The 22,799-nt window shown below is 48.0% G+C and overlaps 2 protein-coding genes across 2 annotated transcripts; both read left to right on the top strand.

Annotated features, from left to right (window-relative positions):
* The first annotated feature begins 506 nt into the window (after positions 1 to 506).
* Positions 507 to 3,289, top strand: LOC149359459 (3'-5' RNA nuclease TATDN2-like). The gene is made up of 4 exons (XM_089567687.1): positions 507 to 610; positions 1,061 to 1,190; positions 2,427 to 2,639; positions 3,152 to 3,289. The coding sequence occupies exons 1-4, from the start codon at positions 507 to 509 to the stop codon at positions 3,287 to 3,289; spliced, it is 585 nt and encodes a 194-aa protein (XP_089423813.1).
* A 14,644-nt stretch (positions 3,290 to 17,933) lies between these two features.
* LOC149359458 (3'-5' RNA nuclease TATDN2-like) lies at positions 17,934 to 22,677 on the top strand. The gene is made up of 5 exons (XM_089567686.1): positions 17,934 to 18,224; positions 18,649 to 18,818; positions 19,997 to 20,126; positions 21,562 to 21,774; positions 22,540 to 22,677. The coding sequence occupies exons 1-5, from the start codon at positions 17,934 to 17,936 to the stop codon at positions 22,675 to 22,677; spliced, it is 942 nt and encodes a 313-aa protein (XP_089423812.1).
* The last annotated feature ends 122 nt before the right edge of the window (positions 22,678 to 22,799 follow it).

The following is a 22,799-nucleotide window of genomic DNA, read 5'->3' as shown; positions in this document are numbered from 1 at the left end:
TTTTCAGACTTCTAGAAGTTTAGGAGTCCCCAGTGGCTGCAGTATAAGTTTCATGGTGTTGTGCCTCATTTCAATGCTGTGTTTCATATTTAATGTGCAGAGCTGCAGCTGTACGCTCCACTTTTCTCTACTTGGTGAAATACTAGCTTGTAATGTCACTGCATAGTACTCGCTTTTGTTGCTGCTTAACACTCCAGAAAAAACGTAGAAACGTTTTTTCTTTAGTGGGAGCACTGCCTTTTTGCTTGTGTTTCTATGTCGTGCCTCTATGGTCTGGAAACGTTTGATAAACGTTGTACTGGGACTGGGACATTCCATCCTTTTTTGGAGTTTCTGAGGATGTTTTGTGTTTGTTGGGCTAGTCCTGCCTCTTTTGACGTTAGTTATAGCCTCTGCCTTCATTAATTTGGCACTGGCGCTCACTACTGGCACTGGCGCAGCGCCGCCTGTGGGAGCCGATCCTGGCCGAGGATGGCGTCTGGGGAGCTTTCGGATGTCATCCGCACATGGCTCGCGAGTACAGCGAAGAGGTCGACGAATACCTCATCAAGGCCCTGGAACATCCAAAAGTCGTCGCCTTGGGTGAAATAGGGTTGGACTACTCCTGCAGGTGAGTGCGCATACCAATTCAATGCGGGAAAGCTGGGGGGGGGGGGGGGGGGGGAAGAAGGGCTTTTTGTCTTCTGTCCATTAGTAGACTTAGCCAAAGATCAATACGGTTCCACCCATCGCTCAAAAAACCACCGTATATGGCAGCTTCTGTCTCTAGTGCTTCGTGAATGAAGAGACAACCGCATCCCAAAATTTACTCAAGCTTGGCTGCATGCTTTTCTTTTCCTTTCTTAACCGTCAATAACATTTTTCTTATACATTTGACGGGTTTTATTAGCGCCCTGTTACCGTAATTGCTACGAGCATGCCGTATATAATGCGACAAACTTTTCGGCGTCATGGGGCATTAGTAACGACTCCTGTCCGTGTTGAGACCTGAGTAGCGTTAACAACGTAAAGCTGCCTTCTTCGCTACACGTTACGAAATGGTGCTATCTCGCTTTTGCAGGAACAAATGCGACCACGGCCAGAAGAAGCGGGTGCTCCGGCGGCAGCTGCAGCTTGCCCTGAATGGTCGGCTGCCCCTCATAATCCACTCTCGAGACTCCACGTCCGACACCATCGGCATCCTCAAAGAGGTATAAGCTATCTGCCTTGCTACACTCGTCACTTGGCGCAGCCCCATATTCATTACTTTCCAGACGTAGACTATTCCGGCCACATGTATAACTTTTGTAAGGTGCAGAGTCTTCAGGTGCCCCATAAGTTTCTCGTTAGTGTGAGTCACATATTTACCTAGGCTGCTTTTTATCAACTTTATCCCTCGCACGTCGCTTCCATTCGCGCACTGCGGACGGCTCGGATGCTTTCTTCGTAGCTTCTCCCCAACGGAATTCGCCGTTTACTCTTGCGGTGCGTTATCTGATGATAATTAATTTTGGTCTAAATCGGGGACCAAAGAGCACTGTTGCATAACGTGCCCTTCGTTTACTCGAGGCGGGGTCCAAGACCCGCTTTCTAAACATTTCGCCCCAAAGAAGCCGAGCTCCAGGTCAGGAGATAGCTTGTATTCATTGTATCACCGGTATAACTTCCTTTTAATGACACTAAGGAGCGACCCCGCTTCGGAAGCGGGGTCGAAACACCCGGTACGCTGAGGCAGCGTGCGCGGGCTGCCTCAGCGTACCGGGTGTTTCACTTAACATGCTCTGCAATTGTTAAAAGAGGCTTTTTTTTTTTCATGGTACTCTCAGTGGTGTAGCACATCACAATACAGCTAAGACGTGCTATGTAGTAGGCGGGTTTACTAATATTGAGTAGTTAACCTTTTAGCAATTAGTTAGTCTCCTTAATTGTTAAGAGGCCGGTAGCCCACCCCATAAGCATATCAGTTTTTAGAATACAAAAAACGCAGTTGCCCTTGGCACTGTGGTACAATAAATTTTCTCTATATCGACGACTTGGGTGTACTGGAGGGGTTTCCTTGCCTGCGAGCTAAGCGCATGTATTTTGGAGCGATGCAGTCAGATTTGTTCGCCCATAGCGCCCAGGGTAAGTGCGTTTTCAAAATTCTAAACTGATGTGGATATTGCGGATGGTGGACTATGCGTCTCTCAGTAATAGTCATCAACGGCTTTTGAAGGACTGTGGTAATAGTTTCAAAGTTGGCTAGTCGATATTATTTAACCGTCCTAGTTAGCCCGTATTAGCTGTATTCTGACGCGCTGTATAGCGCAATGCCCAAAAAAGTGCTGTTCTAACTCGAAAAGCCTATTGTAGACAACGGCAGAACATCTTAGGTGAAACACCTGGTATATTACGTTGACTGCTCACTCTTGCTGACGAGGTGGATACCAGGCTCCCCTACTCCGCAGATGGTGCCGTCGGACTACCCGATTCACCGCCACTGCTTCACCGCCGACTGGCCGGAGGCGCAGCGTTGGCTGGCGGAGTTTCCCAACCTCTGCCTTGGGCTCATCCCCCTCGTGAGCTTCCCCAATGCCGGTGGGCTGGTCGAGGTCGCCAGAGAGATCCCCCTGGGCCGGTTGCTGTTAGAGACGGACTCCCCGTATTTCCTCCCGAAATCGGTACGCACGGATTTTCGCGACAGGTTCATGATAGTTACGTGGCTAGCCTTAATTTAATGTTATTTGCTTGGGTAGTGTGATTTCTCTCCCCCCCCCCCCCCCTCTCGCCCCGTCGGTGTAATCGGGGAACTCTGTATGACACCTTTGTTTCTATAAGCAGCCACCATTGCAAATAGTGCTGTGCAGAGAGCAACGTAATAAGGCAGTGTTTCTATTAGCACCATCCTTTGACGCAAGCCACCTTTTTGCTTCAGCCGCCCTGTTGATATGAGGCATCCTTTGAAAATTTTGGAACGCCATGGGTCTTGGGTAGAGCTACTTTGCAGAGAACGACGGGTGCCAATGTGTAATGGGATATTTTCAATGTGTACTGGGATATTTTCAACGAGTTATTGTTAGCCAATACTGGTAGCTAATCCTTACAGTGTCATGCTCGCAGAAGCCATATGTACTACGCATGGGCCTCGCGTTATTGACATTCCCACTTTCTTGGTTTTTTTTTTTTTTTTCAGGAATCGGCGCGTCTGAAAGCGTCGCACCCAGGAATGGCGATTCATGTGGCCACTTGGCTCGCATCGTTGCGCAATATCGATGTCGGCGACATACTGACATCCGTCCGCAAGAACACGCGGCGAATCTACAAAATCTGACGTCGGACAGTGTGTAACCTTTGCGCGTGCAAGAAAAAATATAACTGCAAATAAAACAAACTAAATGACCTTGATTGTTTATTTCTTTGCCAGTGCTCGCATTCTAGGGACCGGTCAGTGGTGTGACTCTGTAGGCTTATCCCGCTGCTGTCAACTTTCTGGGTGGATGAAAATTAGCCGAGAAAGTATACATAGAAGGCTACCTGCACAATGACCGCGACTGGAATAATAAAACTTAAACAGAAAAATTCAGGGAGGGCACTTTGTTGACCTAAAGTGCGGTGAGGCGAAAGCCTTAAGCGCGGTGTTGCTGCTTGTGTCACTGATGTTTGGCGCCTCTGAGAGTAGAACGCGGCAGCGTCTTGCAACGCTGCCAGGGAGTCCACAGAACGCCATCGCCCGTTCGGCTCAGAGTTGCCAGATGCCGCCGAGCAAATAAGCAAATAGCCACCCCAAAACAAGCCCAAAAAAAGCGGACGATAACAAATTTTCTCATTCTTGAAAATTGTTTAATTATAGCATCCAAAAATCGTAGAAATACGAAGGGAAGGTGAACAAATCACTTTATTTTAAACAGCGACGATATCAAAGAATTAGCAAAAACACTCATGTGTTTTTTAACATTTTCCCCAGGGTACTCTGCACCCTGTTCATTGCACGTTGCCAGTATAAATGAATGAAGTTACTTGTTGACTCCTGCAACGTATGTTTCATTTCACGGCTCAACTACACACAGTCATCGTCGGATGTGTTCGACTCATCAGGAAATTCCTCAGCGTCCACTTCGGAACCATACATGTTCTTAGAGTTGAACAGCTGTAACATTTTTAAGGTCGGTTGAAAGTCCCGGCAGCAAACACCTCGAAACTTTAGGCCATAACGTACGTGCAGGATGCCGCTCAACATAGGATTCTTCATTCTGTTTCGGTGGCGCGACTTCACCAGGTTCATGTGCGAGAACACGCGCTCGACATCGGCGTTGCTAAGGGGCATGGCCAACAATGACAGAGCGAACTCTGCTATTTCCTTGAAACAAATTTCACCGCTTGCATCCTTGAAATCTAGCACTTCTACCCAGAAAGAAGCGCCGTCCTTGTTGCTTACATTTTTCCAAGGAAGGAGGCACAGCCGTCTATACTGAGTGTCCAGGAGTCCTAGATCTCCCTTGAACAGTTTGAGGAGAGGCACATCCTGAAGGGGCAGTTTTACCTGGCTCAGTACGTTCTCAGGCGAGAATGATTTCATGGAATTCCAAAGCTGAATGTTGGGAGGAAGCCTAAGCTGCACTTGCTTTGCAGCCTCAAAAATGAAATCCCGGCATCTCAATTTAACGTCTCTTTCTTGCTCAGCGTTAAGTTTGGAAGCTGCCACATCGATGCTGAATAGCACTCCAAAGTCCACAGCAGAAAGTGGAAGGTGGGCCGCACTGTCCTCCAGGTTGACTTCCAAAAGTCTTTCTCCTGCAGCTGGGATGTACAGCGGGTTGAGCACTCTGCAAATCAATGACCGGAAAAAGTTCTGAAGGCAATCAGCCAGTTTCAGTGGATTTCCAGTTTCAAGTTGGAACAGCTTATTGATTCTTGAGAATTCTTGCAGCAATGGGTTCAGGAACACTAGGTACAGCTTGTTGACAGGATCCCGATACATTTCGGACAGAATCTCAGCGTCATAGCAACGGTACTTGTCCTTGCAGATGGTGAAGTGAAGCTTGAGTTCCTCCCATTGTTCCAGTATACGCTTACAGCAGCCAGAGATGGACAGCCACCGCGTTCCTGACAGCTGAACCAACTTTAATGGTTCTTTGCCGTCGTTCATCAGTCTGTAAATTTTGCCATACTCCTGAAGCCGCAGTGAACTGTGCGAAAACCAACTGTACGAACGGCCAACCAGGAATTCTAGGCTCCGGGGCAGCACTTCTACTGCCTTGCTTGCACATAGTTGAATCGAGTGACACACGCACTTGACTAGCATGAGGTTCTCATTTTTTAGACGCAAATGTGTGTACACAGAATTGTTCCTCCCAACCATAACATTGCAGCCGTCGGTTCCAATTCCGATACACCTTATGAAATCCAGACCAACACTGGTCAAGAAGTCTAGGAGGCCTTGTGCAATCTGTTGGGCACTTGAACCCTCGAGCGTGAACAGTCCCAGGAACGTGGACACCACTTTTTTTAGTGAGGTGCTGAAATAGCGAACCACGACAGCGACCTGCTTTTCATTTGCTACGTCAGTGCTTTCGTCAATCAATAATAAGTACTGCGAAGCGCCTATATCCTTCACGAGGTCCTCAAGCAGGCAACGGGCAAGAACTTTTGTTATTAGCGCTGCACATTTTGTTCTGTGCAGCTTTACCTCGCACGCCGCGAACGACTGTAACACCTCGCCGAGATGATCCACAGGCCGCCGCGGTGGCTCAGTGGCTATGGTGCTCGGCTGCTGTCCCGAAAGACGCGGGTTCGATCCCGGCCGCGGCGGTTGAATTTCTTTGGAGGAGAAATTCGAGGCCCGTGTACTGTGCGATGTCAGTGCACGTTAAAGAACCCCAGGTGGTCGAAATTTCCGGAGCCCTCCACTACGGCGTCTCTCATAGCCTTAGTCGCTTTGGGACGTTAAACCCCATAAACTAAACTAAACTAGATGATCCACAGAGTTGACAGTGGCATGACACGCTGAGTAACATGCCAGCTTGAGCTCCAATTCTGGTGTTGTCTTTGGAGGCGATGATCTGGTGAAGCCCATGGTTGTCAGACGTGCACTGGAAAGTGGCCGGGAGTTCTTCGCGTGTTTTTCAGTTGCCATATGCTGAACGAGGTCGGCATGATGAGCGCAGATTTCACACTTGCAATACTTGCATGCAGCTTTTTTATCGTCTCCGGTGACTGGGCGTAACCAATCCTTGAGCTGCGTTTCTTTTTCCCACTCTTTACAATATCGTTTGCCATATTTCGACCACTTCGAAGCCATTTGCACAAAGACCACCGGCAAAACACTACGACATTGATGACCACGAGTGCTGGGAAGGCGTCAAAACATTCATGATTAGATAGGGACAGTTTCGTACTTTATGACTCCTGCTACTATCGCGTATATTTAACGACAAACGCGCGTGACGGGCATTAAAATAATAATATTTGCAGGAAAAGTGCGAGTAAGCCCAAAAAAACGCGACAAGCGACTGTAAAAATTTACAAGCGACTCGGTGAAAAAAGAAGCCCAAAGTCGCTTGTAATAAGCGGAACTGGCAACCCTGGTTCGGCTGTACTGGACGCCTTGCTCGTCGGTAAATTGTTTTTTGAGGAAAGGAAGTGTACCTGTCTCGCATAACTCGGTGGACACCTGAACCTCACCGTAAGGGAAGGGAGGACGATGGGAGTGAACGAAGACACCGTATTCGCTAGACGCGCCTTTGTTTATTCCGAACTCTCGAGCTGGCATGGCGGAGTGGTTAGTGTGCTCGTCTCTCACTCCGGAGACGGTTCGATTTCCCATCTTGACCATTTTCCCACCCGGTTTTATTTATTAAGGCGAAAGCCTTCAATGCCTCATACTGTCGTTAGCAGACGCGTCGGCAGAAGTGTCGACAGAGGCGTCGGCAGATTCGTCCGCCTTTCGGCGTCGCTGCTTAATAGGCTCAAGGTTCCAGCATGAATAAACGCGCATCTAGTGAATGCATGGGCTTCATAAATGAAATAAAAGGAGCAGTCAAGAAAAGGGGAATAAAAATAGGAAAATAAACAAAAATAAAAACAACAAAATAAAAGATGAGAAAATAAAAATAAAGCAACAAGAAAATTAAGAAAAGGAGCATAAATAAATAAAAACAAAATGAAAAATAAGAAGTAAATAAAAACAAACAGTCGCCAGGAAACGCTTTCGCTTTGCAGCACTTTAGAGAACCAAAGTGCCCCCTGAATTTTTTATCTGGTCTGACTAGAAAGGTTACTTGGGCTAATTGGTTAATTAAGTAAGCTCAGTCCCACTTGGAGCATCACTATACCATCTCTTTAATTGCTTCCATGGCCATTAGCCAAAGTACAATTGGCCCCGTTTGAAATTCGCGCACTGTGACGTCACGACCATTTCGACCAGTTGAAAAGCGTGACATTTCTGTCGACAACTCCTGCTTACAACGATCAGGCATTAAAGGCTTCCGCCTTAAAAAGCGCACGTTTTCCAAGCAAAAACGAATCGAAGACGCATATGGAGTCGGCTCAATGGTGTATATAGTTACAGTAGTTTATTGGCACGGTAGGAAAAGGCAGGTAAAGATGTCCCCGACCGCGGCAGTTTCAATCTAGAATCAAAAGAACCTAAGCTGGAAAATGGTACTTTAATAGCGCTAGTAGCAAGGCATCCTTTGGAAAGGGGCTTAGCGCGAGAGGAACAAGTAATCGAGAGGGATGCAGTAGGTGGGCTATTTGAGGAGGGCAGAAGTACTGCCTCACGCAAAATGCAAGGTTGCGTTTTCGGCCAATTACGAGCTTTGGGCAAGCAAGGAAATGCGGGCATACCCATAGTTATACATCACGGCGCCAAGAAAAAAAAATCACATTCTAAAGAGGTGTTTGACTTAAGAGCGTTAACTATGGGAGCTTGAAGTACTTACATCGGTGTGCTCAGCAAACAAGGGTAAAACCAAATACAAACTTCCGCGGATATTTCCTTTACACTACTCATCTATCATGCACTACTCTTGCGATTTACAGCCTCCTTCTCTATATCTGGTACATTTCTTCTTAAATCAATTAATAAATTTTATAAACATGAGCATAACAGCCCGAAGAATCGTTTGACAGCATCCGGACCGCACCGCATCGAACGGTTCGGCCGTAACGGCTGTCTGAATTGTCCTCGAAGTGCACGTTTTGGGGGCAGAAAGGTCGACGTCGCGAATCCCACACATAATTGGGGCTTCGTCTCAATTAGTAATTCTATCCTCAGGACCATGCCGCCATTTCACACCGCTTCGAACGTTCTGCTAAAAACAAGTGGCCCCCAGATAATATCGAAATGGTGGTCCCGGTAGCAACCGCTGATCCGGATCATGAGAGGGAAATAACTAAAAAAATAAGATTGGGTTGGAGCGCATATGGCAGGCTCTCTCAGATTATGAATGGAAGTTTGCCAGAATCCATGAAGAAAAATGTCTACAACAGCTGTATCTTACCTGTGCTCACCTATGGGGCAGATATGTGTAGGCTAACAAGGAGGGTTCAGATTAAGTTAAGGGCAAAGCAATGAGCTATGGAAAGAAAAATGATAGGTGTAACTTTAAGAGATCGGAAGGGGGCTGAGTGGGGGGAAAAACGCCTGTTAATGACATCCTAGTCGAAATCAAGAGGAAGAAAAGGGCATGCGCAGCGCATGTAATGCGAAGGCAAGATAACCGCTTGTCCTTAAGGGTAACGGAGTGGATTGCAAGAGAAGGGAAACGTAGCAGGGGGCAGCAGAAAGTTAGGTGGGCGGATGAGATTAAGAAGTTTGAGGCGATGCGGTGGCCGCAACTGGCAGAGGACATGGTTAATTCGAGAGACATGGGAGAGGCCTTTGCCCTGCAGTGGGCGTAGTCAGGCTGATGATGGTGGTGGTCCCGGGTCGCCGCACATCGATGGCCGCTATACTGGCACATACATAAAGGATCGAAAGTATAGGCCTCAGCACTGTTGGTATGTGATAAAGTGCGGTAACGCAATTGCTGTTTTGATCAAATTCACCTTCATTGTAGACAGACGCGTCCTTTCTCAAAAAGCTACAGCACGGCCGGCCAACCGCCAGCCAATCTCTGCTTCCCCACCTCAAGCATTCTCTTTATGCCGACGATATCACCCTGTGGACCACCCACGGCAGTGACGGCGACATAGAGAACACCTTACAGGAAGCAGCCACACTCACCCAAAATTACGCACGGACCATCGGACTGTCTTGCTCCCCAGAGAAGTCCGAACTGCTCCTCATCCGGCCTAAGAACCACCGCTGTCCCCGCTCCCCCATTGCCATTGAATTGAATGGTTACCCGGTACCTGAGGTTGGCACCCTCCGTGTATTGGGCTTGCACATCCAGAACGATGGCAAAAACACCACTACCCTCAAGAAACTCAAGCAGGTTGCAGGCGCGATATCGCACCTCATCCGCAGGGTTTCGGGACATCATAGAGGCATGAAGGAGCGTGACCTATGTCGCCTCATTCATGCCTTTGTCCTCAGCCGTGTACTGTACACTACCCCATACTTACAACTATCCAAACATGACATAAACGCTTTGGATGCTTTGATTCGCAAGGCATTCAAGGTAGCACTTCATCTTCCCCTCAACACACCCACAGACAGATTACTAGGCCTGGGCCTCCACAACACGATCGGGGAACTGGTGGAGGCCCACCGACAGGCCCAATACATCAGGCTCACAAAAACTTCCACAGGTCGGTATATCCTGGACTCCCTGGGAATCAAAATACCGGCCAACGACCCAACCCTTCTCGCCATCCCACGATCCCTTCACCGAGAGCTTCTCATCAGGCCGCTCCCGAGGAATATGCACCCGTCCCACCATGAGCAGCGCCGCAGAGCCCGTGCGAAGGCACTCCATCGAGCGTACGGCCCCCAGCCGGACGCCGTATGGGTGGACGCTGCCTGCACGGGTGATGAAGCGACAGCAGCTGCGGTGGACTCCTCTTCATCCGCCCTCCTCACACTACCTCTCCCTCCAGATACGTCCCCAGAGGCTGCAGAGGAAGCCGCCATTGCACTTGCTATAACCCGCACGGAAGACCGGTATATTTTAACTGACTCTAAAACTGCGATTCTAAATTTTGCTCGAGGCCGAGTTCATGTCCCTGCTTTTGGCATACTGGACTCGCCCGATGCACCCCCGCCCCGCCAAGTGGAGCTGATATGGGTGCCTGCGCACTCCGGGAATCCCGGAAACGAGGCCGCCAACCTTCTAGCCCGAGGTTCTTTAAACCGGGCTCAGGTGGCCTCGGATCGGGGATTCACGAAGGATCGCATGCGCTCATTCAGTGAGCTGACCCAGGCATACAGAGCCTCTCGCCAGCTCTACCCCCCGCCCCACCCCTCCCTAGATAACAGACACGCAACACTCTGGCGCAGATTACAAACACATACTCTCCCCTCGCCCCTTACCCTAACCCACTATCATCCCTCCTTCCCCACTCCTGCTTGCGCCCTATGCCCAGAGCCCTTCGCTTCTTCCCTCCACATCCTTTCCCTCTGCCCGGCGGACCCTCACCCGCGGGACCTAGAGAACCTCAAGACCTGGGAGGACTGGGAGACCCTGCTGCATTCGGAGGACCCGGCCGTGCAGACCATCGCCACCGGCCGTGCTGCCAGTGTTATGGACCTCAGGAACATAAACACTTGAGTGCACTGGGGTCGTGCGGGGACCCTGGGGCGTGCCCCGAATTCCTTTGTAAATAAAGTTTTCTCTCTCTCTCTCTCTCTCTCTCCCCCACACTTCCACCAAAATGGATGCCATCTCGTCCAATCCCTCTGCCAACACGTGGTACACCTCTTCCCTTTTTGTTTCTCCCACATCGAAGAATATCTCCAGGCTTAACATCCTTATCTCACAAATAAGATTCCCCAAGTCCTTGTCAACCTCTTCGTTCCGTCCTCCCCCCCCCCCCCCCCCCCAATGCTGTGCACAGAACGATTTACTCTCGCTGCGCTATTGCCCTTGTATCGTCATCTCCGTCAGCTACTCTTTCCACCACTTATGCGGCATCACTGTTGAGGGCATACATTTGATTCCCTGCGCTACCAATACCAGGTAACGCCGCCCAGTGATTTTCCAAACACAGATTGATGCTCGTGTCTCCTAGCACCACGTACATGCTCCCTCCTGGAAAAGTCGCTCTTTACGCGCCCCATTATAGCTCCTGCAGACATCCTCATGTTTGAGTCGTGAGTCATAACCACCCTGCAACTGTGTCCCTCTCTCCTAACTTCAGGTTTCTGCTGGCTGTTATCACTGAGTGGGATCTCCTTTCAGGGAATAACCTTGTCCCTTTCGTCTCCATCCGCTCCAGACACCCCAGCTACCACCTGTGAATAGCTGTGCCTGTGCAACCCTGCTTGACCTACTTTCATGTTTTTTTCAAAGGCAGTGCACGCCCCATCCATGTGGCTCGAGCTAGAATGCCTACCACTGTTGCTTCCGATGGACAGCGGTGGCGCCCATTTTTTCTTTCATTTCAACAGGCTGATCAGGAACTTCTCAATTTTTTTTTTTTACTTTTCTGCCTCTAGCTCTCTCTTTCTGGGGCATCCAGACGTGACGCTGTAATGTCACGTTTTCTAGGTCAATCTTGTCCAGACTTACAGATAAAATCCGTGTCTTCAGCCTCTTGTGCCGATTCAAACCGCGTTTCCTCTAGGTTCCATGCCTCTCACAGTCCCTGCGTCTAACCTTCTTTTGCTTGGCCATCCTGCCGCAAAAATTGATCAGAATGTGCACAGATCGAAGCCATGTGCAAACATGCGTTCACATAATTCTCTTTACCCAAAAACCTCACCACCCAGATACGGAATAACCAAATTTCGTTCGCGAAATTCATTTTCTACTATCTTGGATTGAAAGAAACATGACCCTAATATGCCTTAAAAATACTGGCTGCCAGTTCCAATAGCCTAGCCGCTAAAAAAACCTAGCTTTTAAAATAGTAAAGGAAAATTTTATCTATCGGACGATGCCCACCGTACCCGCTGTCGTTAGTGCGCCTGGTCCCCGTCGCCACGTGCAATCTTAGGAACGCGGAATCTTGCGTCCGCACCGCAAGGCTGCAAATACTGCTCCTGCGCGTAGATACAACTAGCTGTCAACTCCGAGGAGTTCTGCAGAGAAATCTTGTGGGAAGCAATATGTCATACTTTCACCCAGCTCTGCCGTGCGCCATTTCTTAAAACATCTTTGATGCAAGCTACGTGACGCATCCCGTATACTTACATGTCTTAATGAAGATTGAAACATGTTACGACCTTCTAATCACCAGTTTTGTGATGTATTAGTCACGTTTCAAATACAGCGCTTGATGTGTGACGCAGCCAACTTTCCGACCACTCCCGATTATCGCTCACAATTACGACGCCGGGTTTTCTACAGAGTGCGAGTCGTACGATGTCGTTTAATTAAGCGCAAATGCACGACCCGCAGCATGCCTTCTCTTCGTTTGTGACTTTCTACACCGGTCCGTTCACTCTGCGTAGTAAATTCCAATTCTGTGTAGCGCTCTTTATTTCTACCGTGAGAATCTCTGCCCTATGGTACACCTCCCGTTCTCTTCCTATCTTCACGTCATCTACAGGTGGTTATGCCCAGATCCCTGATGTGTGTTTCGCTCAGAGTGTACACACTAAATTCATTGCCCTTAACTGCTGTTGTGTTTCTAACCATTACGCTTTCTGTTTACCCCATTCTATCTTTGAAGCTTATTCATAGCTTTCAGTAACTTATTGAACATATTCATGTTCAATAACTGATACTGGAGTTAAATTTATATAGTTTTGTTCCTGTGCCTAGATGTCAATATTGTTTGGCTCAGCCTTCATTAAATGCTTTCTTCTTCGCCTCCACCAACGCCTAAAGCCCCCGTGCCCGCCACCCCCCCCCCCCCCCCAAAAAAAAAAAAAAAATTCCGCCAACACTCCCTTAGTGTTCGACTTAAGAGCGTTAGCTATGGGAGCTTCAAGTATTTACATCAATGTTCTCAACAAACGTGGAAAAGACCAAATCCAAATATCCGCGGATATTTTTTTTACACTACTCATTCACTTTGCTCTATACTGTTGCGATTTATGGCCACCTTCGCTATATCTCGTATATTTTTTTCATTTATATCGCTTGATAATTTTAAAACGTGTATATCACAACACGATGAATCGTTTGATACCATCAACACCCTGCGCCAAGTGGTTCGGCCATAATGGCCGTCTCAAGGTCCTCAAGGGGCACGGTTTCGGTGACGAACGGTCGTCGTAGCGAATCTCACTCAAATTTTGGGCTTTGTCTCGATTAGTAATTTTATCCTCAGGAACATGCTATCATTTGGCACCACTTCGAACATTCTGTGTCAAGCGGGTGGCCACCAAATATTATGCAATGGTGCACCCAGGGCGTCGCACTTCGATGGCCTCTATACTGGCACATATATGAAGGATCGAAAGTACAGGTGCACACACTGTTGCTATGTGATAAAGTGTGGTCACGTGGTTGCTGTTTCGGTCGATTTCACCTTCATTGCTAGCAGACGCGTCCTCTCTCAAAAAGCTACTACTGCACGACCGGCCAAGCTCCGGCAGCCCAACCCTCTCCCCGCACCTCTACAAAATGGATGCCATCTCGTCCTCTCCCTCTGCCAACGCCTGGTACACGCTCTTTCCTTTTTCTTTCTGCCACATCGAAGCCTATCTTTAACATCCTTATGTCACGATTAACACTCACCACGCCCTTGGCAACCTCTTCCTTCCGTCCTAGCGCCTTCGGTGCTGTGCACAAAACGATTTGCTCTGGCTGCGCTATTGACCTTTTGTCGTCAACTGCCTTAGCTGCACTTTACGTCACTTATGCGGCGTCACTTTTGGGGGCATACAATTTAGTCCCTCCGCTACCATTACCGGGTAACGCCCAGCGATTTTCCCAAGACAGATTGCTGCTCGTGTCTCCTAGAACCAGCTACATTCTCCTTCCTGGAAAAGTCGCTACTGATTCTCGCGTATCTCTCTTTAGTAATGTAAATGCTTTTAGCGCATGTCGATTTGCGCTAAAAGCTTTTACAAGATGAACCAACTCGCCCAACAGAAGGTGTTACTTCCTCTCTTTACGCGCCCCATTATAGCTCCGGCAGACCTCCTCATTTTGAGTCGTGAGTCATAAGCGCCTCGGAACTCTGTCCCTCTCTCCTATCTTAGGTTTCTGCTGGCTGTTATCACTTACTGGGATCTCCTTTCTGGGAATAACCTTGTTTCTTTCATCTAAATCCTCTCCAGACTTCCCAGCTGTCACCTGTGAACAGCTTTGCCTGTCCCACCCTGCTTGACCTACTTTCATGTTCTTTCCAAAGCCACGCCCCATTTTTGCGTAATGTCTACTGCTTCAGATCAACGGCGGTGTCGGCCATTTTTTCTTCATTTGAACAGGCTGTTCAGGAAATTCTCATTTTTTTTTTACTTTTCTACCTCTAGCTCTCTCTCTCTCGGGCACCCATACATGACGCTATAGTGTCACGTTTTCTAGGACAATCCTGTCCAGACGTACACATAAAATCCGTGTATTCCGTGTGCTGTACTGATTCAAACCGCGTTTCCTCTAGGCTCTCAAATCCCGCACAGTCCCTGCGTCTAACCTTCTTTTGCTTGGCCATCCTGCCGCAAAAATCGATCAGAACGTGCACAGGCTCAAACCATGGGCAAACATCTGTTCAGATAATTCTGTTTACTGAAAATCCTGACCACTCAGTAAGAGAAAAACCAATTTTCCTTAACGAAATTCATTTTCTGCTCTTTTAGATCGAAAGAAACATGACACTAATATGCCTTAAAAATATTGGTTGCCGGTTGGAATAACCTAGCCGCTAAAAAGAGGAAATTTTGCTCCCTAGTCTGCATCTATCCCCGATAGCTTACACCTAAGTACATCTAGCTATTAACATATTAAAGGACAAATTTATATATTGAACTATGCCGCGTCGTGTCCGCTGTCGTTCACGGTCGCCACGTGCAGTCATACGAACACGCAATCTTGCGACCGTACCGCGAGGTTGCCAATAACACTCATGCGCGTATATAAGACTAGTTGTCAACTCCGATGACCTTTGCAGAACAATCTTGTTGGAATCAATATGTCACTGCTGTCACCCATCTCCGGTGCGCCATTTTTTAAAACATCCTTGGTTCAAGCTACGTGACACACCCTGTATACTTGCATGTCTTAATAAAGCTTGAAACAGTTAGCGAACTTCTGATCACCAAATTTGTGACGTTTTAATCATGTTTCAAATCCACCGCTCTATGTGTTGACGCAGCGAACTTTGCGACCACTCCCGATTATCGCTCACAACAATGCCAACGCCGGGTTTATTGCGAAACGGCAGTCGTATAGATGTGCGTAATATCGCGCGCACGAAACGTCCCACAGCATGCCTTCTCTTCGTTTCTCACTTTCAATGCCGGTCCGTTCACTCTACATAGTAAATTCCAGTTCTGTGTACCGTTTTTTATTTCTACCGAGCTATGTCTGAAAATTTCCGCCCTCTCTCAACGATTACTCTACTTTTCCTATTTCATGTCACCTAGGGGTCGTTAAGACCAGAAATTTCGAAAAGAACTGTGGCCATGTCATCTTTTTGCGCAATTTTCTTCAATACGGGAGCAATCTTGTGCGAGCGTCATGAACCCCTACCTTATTTTGAATTAAAAGACCATCTTAAAAGTGAGCAGCAAAAATGGTTACGCCAGATGGTGCGACATGCTCCGGGAGTTATGGCTCCGAGGGGAAGACGTTTTTCCTTTCTTTCGTCCAAGTCTTTACCATGCTACGCTATTCCAACTATTCCAAGTATGAATTACCAACTAGCCCAGCACCATGTTTTATTGAACTTCCAGAGCATGTCTTGAAATTCTTCGCTAACGACTCCTAACTTGCCATGTTAATTTTAGTGGGTCGGCATACACACCTTTTTACGCCGCCGCGGTGGCTCAGTGGCTATGGTGCTCGGCTGCTGACCCAAAAGACGCGGGTTCGATCCCGGCCGCGGCGGCTAGAATTTCTTTGGAGGAGAAATTCTTGAGGCCCGTGTACTGTGCGATGTCAGTGCACGTTAAAGAACCCCAGGTGGTCGAAATTTCCGGAGCCCTTCACTACGGCGTCTCTCATAGCCTTAGTCGTTTTGGGACGTTAAAACCCCATAAACCATACACACCTTTTTTTGAGAGCAAAATGTAAAAAAAAAAAACATGAAAGACAGCCCTTCGAACCAGTTAAACAAGGCGTTATCGTTTCTTTGATCCATCTGTTTCAGTCGGCGCTTCAAAACCCAGAAACATATGCGTCAGCAGATAGTGAAGTGCAAAGACCTCAGCCTGGAACATTGGTGAAATATGGCAGAAAATTCTGACTTGGAACTTATCATGAACTGCCGCGGTGGATCAGTGCTTAAGGCGCTCGTCTACCGAGCCGGAGTACCCTGGTCCGAACCTGACCGCGGCGGCCGCGTTTCAATAAAGGCGGAACGCAAAAGGCGGCGGTGTGCTGTACAGCGTCAGGTCACGTTAAAGATCCCCAGGTGGTGGAAATTATTCCGGAGACCTCCACTACGGCATCACTTTCTTCCTTTACCTCCACCTTCCTCCCTTCCCTTACGGCCCGGTTAAGGTGTCCGTCGAGATAAGTGAGACAGTGCGCCATGTCCTTTTTTTTTCAGAAACCAATTTGCTTTTGCTTTACTTCGGTTATCATGGTGACATGCTCAGGACTGGTTATAGCCAGCCACATTATTTCTTCATGCATGGTAAGCTTCCGGTGAATGTAATAAGCAGTGGTTTAAAAGGAAACGCTAGGGAAAGCCACTTGCACTCATGCAAGAAACTTCCTCCTCCTTGTATTGTGCCGCAGGCGAAAACATGGCGCATTCTTTTCCAGGTCAGTCTGTGCGATTGGGTAAAGGGAGGGGGGGGGCGGGGGGTGCAATAAAATGTACCCTTGAATACGGCTCTGCAGGGCATGCTAACGTGTGCAGGACACTGGCGAAAGAGAAGCCTGTTGTCCTGGGCCTTCGAGAGATAACAGCAGGTGTGAGTTGTTCCTGTACATTCCAGAAATTCGTTGATGGCAGTCAGCCATGATTCATTCAGCGCTGTGTTTGTTCCTTCCTTAGTCCTCTCTTTCGTGCGCTGTTCCTTCAGTTTTAACAATGTACCGACTAGCCCAAACAAATACCTTAGTGCATGATTCATATAGGTGCGGCCATGGTCGAAATACTAGGAAAAAGCTAAGGTAGGTGACCTCATTCACGGACAAAGAGATGCAGTGATAAAGGAGAAAGGGGTCATCTCCACAGAGGAACTTGTTCCTCCTTTCCACCAGCAGATCGCTCAGCCTCCTCTCCCGTCACATGGTCCCCTTGGTACTTCACTTCCACGCACGGCGGCAGTCGGACTTTCTTCGAGAAGGCGGACAGGTCGCTCCCCTCTTCGGTGCTCTCGACCAAGCAGTGTAAAAGCGGAGATATACGCGCTGATCGTCACCAACGCAACTTTTCTTTGGACTGTTGGAAGCATCGCACGGGTGAGTAAAGTGTTTTCTTTTTCACCAACCAAGTGCTATATTACCTAAATACCAGGAGCCGTTGCTGCACTAAAGTACCGAGCGGAGGCCCTGCTTTCACCGCATACGTCACGCGTTAAGCTACGCCCCGTTTTACGCTGTTGTCCATAATGTGTTCACTCGACAACTTAGGTGGTCCGTCGCCAAGACTGCTAAATCAACTTGAGCACGAAGAGCTTTGTCATGTTAGTTATATCCGACCGTCGGCTGATTCTTGATTATAGAGTTCTAAAAAATTCCATAAAGTCTCTATAAAGAAACATTTGATGCATGTATTCTCTTCAAAAACTGCGCAGGTTGACTATCATGGCGCTACAGCAGCCACTCGCTGATTCCTGCTGCAACGACGGCTTTGTCGGCTGGGACAACCAATCGACAACAGCCACGAATGTCATCCTCAAGCCAAACAAGCAGTGGCCTTACCGGTTGTCATCACGAGTGGGCCTTGTGGACACCCACTGTCATCTCGACTTCCTTTTCAACAGAGTGGGTCACCGCGGCTCGTACGCTCAGTTCCGCGTAAAACATCGCGACACCTACCCGGACTGCTACGAAGCCTGCGTGGCTAACTTCTGCGACCCATCGACATTTCGCAAGGTACTATTTCAGACGAAATCTCGATGCTAGTTCTTGGCTTCCACAAGGAGCGTCCCACCGCCGTTATTTGTCAGGCTCGAAGTTCTGGTTGCTTTGCGCGTTTCTCTCATGCGATTACCAATTAAGTTGAGCTGTTATGTTTCCTAGGCGTGAAAGCAGCGGTGCATAGTCCTTGCTTTGTTCCTAGCTCCGTGAAGGCTGGGAAGGCACTCAGTGGTTTGCTGTATTGTAGGCGCGTTCGTTAAAACAAGCGCTGTTGTTCGGAAGTGCGATGTTGTGTCGCAAAGTACTCATTCTCCCCTGCCAGCTTTCGCTGAGCATATGGTCCATCTTTGATGCGTTACTCGCATTCGCTGGGACTGGCATGAACCAGCTTGCACCCTGTTTCTCCTTGCCATGTGCTCATTCTGTGGTATCCCTGCAGCGCCACGTGTGGCAGAAGATCCTGACGGAGCAAGGCGTCTGGGGTGCGTTCGGGTGCCATCCCCACAGGGCCCGCGATTATACGGAGGAGGTCGAAGACGATCTCATCGTGGCGCTGGAACATCCAAAAGTGGTCGCCCTGGGAGAAATAGGCCTCGATTATTCTAGCAGGTGAGTGCGAGAGCTTGCGAATTGCTTCTTCTATCGCACTCACAGCGATCAATGCACGGATTGAGCAACACCTCAGAGCGATCACGTCAGCCTAGGCTGCCACGTTTAAGATAAAGTTTATATGTGCTGCGCGTTTTTGATCTGTGGCCCGAAATGGTCAAGTTGAGTGCACATTCTCAAATGTAAACATCGACTGTGGAGTGTCACTCGCAGAAGAGACCTTTCCGGTAAAAGTGCATTAAGGGAATGCCCTTTCAGGGCCAAGTACGTAAGGCCGACATCAGCGGCCTTGAAGGCACATCATGTATGGCGTATAAACAGTGCAAAGGGCAAAGCGCTTGTCTAGAACAAGTCTAGAAGTGATAACATATGGTTGAAAAATTGTCTGGATGTAAGCATGTGCAGTTAAACTTATAGGTTTTAATCGTCATTTTTTGCCTTCCTGGTCTCAGTGACTTTGGGGTCAGCTGAACACACAGTTCGGTCGCTCTAGGCATGTGTTCTGCCCTCTGTACTCACAAGTTATATTACTTGTTATCAGACTTAAAAAAAAAAAACATCTATTTGTTATGGCTACAAGCGAAGCAACACAACAAAGGAACGCGATCAGATGCAACTCCGCTGCACGCCTTCATCTTATTCTGAATATTCTTAGCTTCTGTTTTATTTCCCTTTTTTTCATTGTTAGAAACTCATTAAGCTCGCTTTATTTGGGCTATCACGCCAAAGAGTCCATTTTTAAGTTTTCTTTTTCGTCAACCTATTCACAAATCTCGCTCATTTCAAGTCAGAATTTTTTTTTTTTTTTACCACGAGTGCACTTTTCCTTCCCGTTTAGCACCGCGAAGTCTAAATTCTAATTAGAGGCGTCGAAGCGCACTCCCCGCAAGGGCCCTTAACTTGTGCGCTTGACAGAGGTATTAGTAGCCACCATGCACGGATGAAAACACTTTGAGTTTCTTCTGATCACGAGGCTGTGAATGCTACAATCACCTGACTCAATTTCCTGGTCAAAATTCACGTGTGTTTTAGTGTTTCCGCGCTCCGTCAGGAAGCTTTCCTTTCGCCCTACTGCGGTGGCTATTGCCATCTAGCGCACCGCAGAGGGACCCCTGTACGCATGCTAGTTTCCATGCGTGTGTCGTTTTCTGCTTGTAACACTCATCTCGCTCGTACAGGAACAACTGTGAACGTGACCAGCAGAAGTGCGTGTTCAAGAGGCAGGTACGTCTTGCCCTGAATGGGCGCCTTCCGCTGATCATCCACTCTCGAGACTCTGCGGCTGACACGCTCGACATCCTCAAAAAGGTACACTATATTCCTGGCTACACTAAATCCTGAATGCAACCTAAAGTCCATAATTCTTTCAATGCAATATAATGATGCCGGATATACAGGATGTTTGCAGTAGAATTTTTAGGCATTCAGATGGCTTCGACGACATAGTAACATTAGTTTTCTTGACATCGAAAAATAGGAGAATCATTTTGGCTATAGCACTATCTGTTTTTATTAATTGCTTTTTTCACTATTCTATTTTCCCGCCTGTTTCCGATCCGAAATTTTAATCTAGCCTTTTATAGACTCTGGTAACATCCACACCGGTTCTTTAGATTTCTGAAAGCGCGTTTGGCCTCGGTGCCATGGCTCAGAAATTTTGGCCATTACTGCCAAATTCAGGAATCGTGTATCTGCGCCCAAAGCCACGCTCATCAATAAAGGTCACGTGGCACACAAATGCGCCGCGATGTGACGTCACTTACAGGCGTCGCTGTACGTGCACAGCAGGCGCGGAATTTTCGAATTTTGGTGAGATGTGGCCGAGACTAATTGAGCGCCGAGGCTAATCCTGTTTTCCAAATTTAAAACCTCATCAAGTGCAGCTGTCTTGGACAAAAAGTTTGAATATTAGGATATTGTCAGATACTCTTATGAAAGTATTGATGTCATTGGTCCATTCGTCTGATATGTAGCGAAATCTTTTTTTAAGTGTTTACGACGATCGTATCGAACATTTAAGTCTGCAACAGAAAACCAGTGGGGAACCCTTTTCACGATCGCAGATCTCTTAACATAAAAAAAATACGTCTGCCATATGGTGATCTGCGTATATATTGATTGTCACAGTGACAGTTACACTATATGAAAATTTGCATTCATAATCGCTTTCCCGCTGAATAATGCTTTCATCCTGCATTGCTGGGTATCATGGCTGTTACTAAGGGGCATTCGAATATCCCTTATAGCATTATACAACATGGTGGAGCAGGAGGTTCCACATGTCTGAAACTTGGCTACTATAAATGGTTACAATACTAGCTTTTATGATTCACCTATTATCTCATGCTAACAAGCGTTGGTATTACAATCCGGCAGAAATCATCTCGCTCGAACCCCTATGCAGGGCTACCCATTTATACTCAGTATCGGTCGCATAGTGGCGTGCCGACTTCTCAGCACTTCTACAGATCACAGAACATTCATTCACTGTATCTGCACTTTGCGGGGATACAGTGGCCGCAACTGGCAAAGGACAGGGTTGGTTGGAGAGACATGAGAGAGGCCTTTGCCCTGCAGTGGGCGTAGTCAGGCTGATGATGATGAAGATGATCTGCACTTCAATCGCAACTTCTCCCAGCAGAAAGCCCCGGTTACTATCATTGCGCGCGTGGCTAGAACAGTCCGGTCGCTTTGTGACTTTTCTTTTCTAATGGCGTGTATCATCTGCCGTCCCCTTCCGCAGATGGTCCCTACGGACTACCCGATCCATCGCCACTGTTTCACAGGTGGCTGGCGGGAAGCCCAGCAGTGGCTTGGAGAGTTTCCCAACCTCTGCTTGGGGCTCACCCCCCTCGTGGGATTCCCAAACGCCGGAGGTGTCGTCGAGGTAGCCAGTAAGATCCCCCTGGACCGGCTGTTGATTGAGACGGATGCGCCATATTTCCTTCCAAAATCGGTGAGTACTTTTTGAGGTGATAAACTGGGAACTTCCCTACCTGTACGCCGTTTAATTTCATGTTGTTCGGCATTGTTTGTCGTTTTTCCGCTCAGGCAGATGGTTCGTGCGACTAAGGATTTCGCTATAAGCAGCCACCAGTATTGAACAGTGGGCACAAAACTTACGAAAGATCAGCTGTTTTCCCCAACTTCTGCTCCAGAGTTTGTTCACGGTATAGATTGTATCGTACAGTGGCATAGCATCGTCTTTATTAACATGCCATGCTTTTCTTTTTTCTCCGGTGACAATGAGTTCTCAGTGGTTTCAGGGCGCGAAACTACCTTCTAGAGCAGCAGTGGGTCTCCCACAGTGACTGAAGCTACCAAGCACTAGATGGGTCCCCAAAAATGTAACAGGACACCTGCTGCAGTAGCTTAATTTCCGCGAAACACAGTGCAGTCATACATGCATTCGCGTGTTTGCTAGCAGATTCGCCTACATTCGATTTTATGGCACAGGTTATGTCGTACAGTAGCACAGCGCCATCTTTAGTCCCATGCCAAACGTTTTGCTGCGGTCAAAAGTGATTCTCAACCCGACTAACTGCTAGTACAGCCGTGGGCACCACTAGATGGGCCCCTCAGAATATAAGGGGACGTGTGTAGCAGATTCATTGTTACGAAATACCTGTAACGCATAATAATACATGTAGGGGCTTGTTTGCTCGCCAGATACACCCACTTTCCGTTTAGTCACTTGTTCCCTTTCAATGTGTTCTTTCAGGAGTCGGGAAACCTCAAATCCTCCCACCCTGGAATGGCAATACACGTGGCCACCCGGCTTGCCTCACTGCGAGGTATCGAAGTGGAGGACGTCCTTTCGGCTGTCCGCAAGAACACGCACCGCGTATACAACATCTGACGTCGTGCTGTGCATCACGCCGCAGTGCCAAGAGTATGCTGTATGTGACAACGGGGCCGCCCCGGCTGCCTGTCATCAAAATTAGTGCTATTTTCTTTTATTTCCGTACCACACTATTTTAT

Source organism: Amblyomma mixtum, chromosome 2 (genome assembly GCF_055824585.1).
Source record: "Amblyomma mixtum isolate Tamu chromosome 2, ASM5582458v1, whole genome shotgun sequence".
NCBI lineage: Eukaryota > Metazoa > Arthropoda > Arachnida > Ixodida > Ixodidae > Amblyomma > Amblyomma mixtum.
The sequence above is the reverse complement of the archived record's forward strand: the minus strand, read 5'-3'. Positions and strand labels throughout refer to the sequence as shown.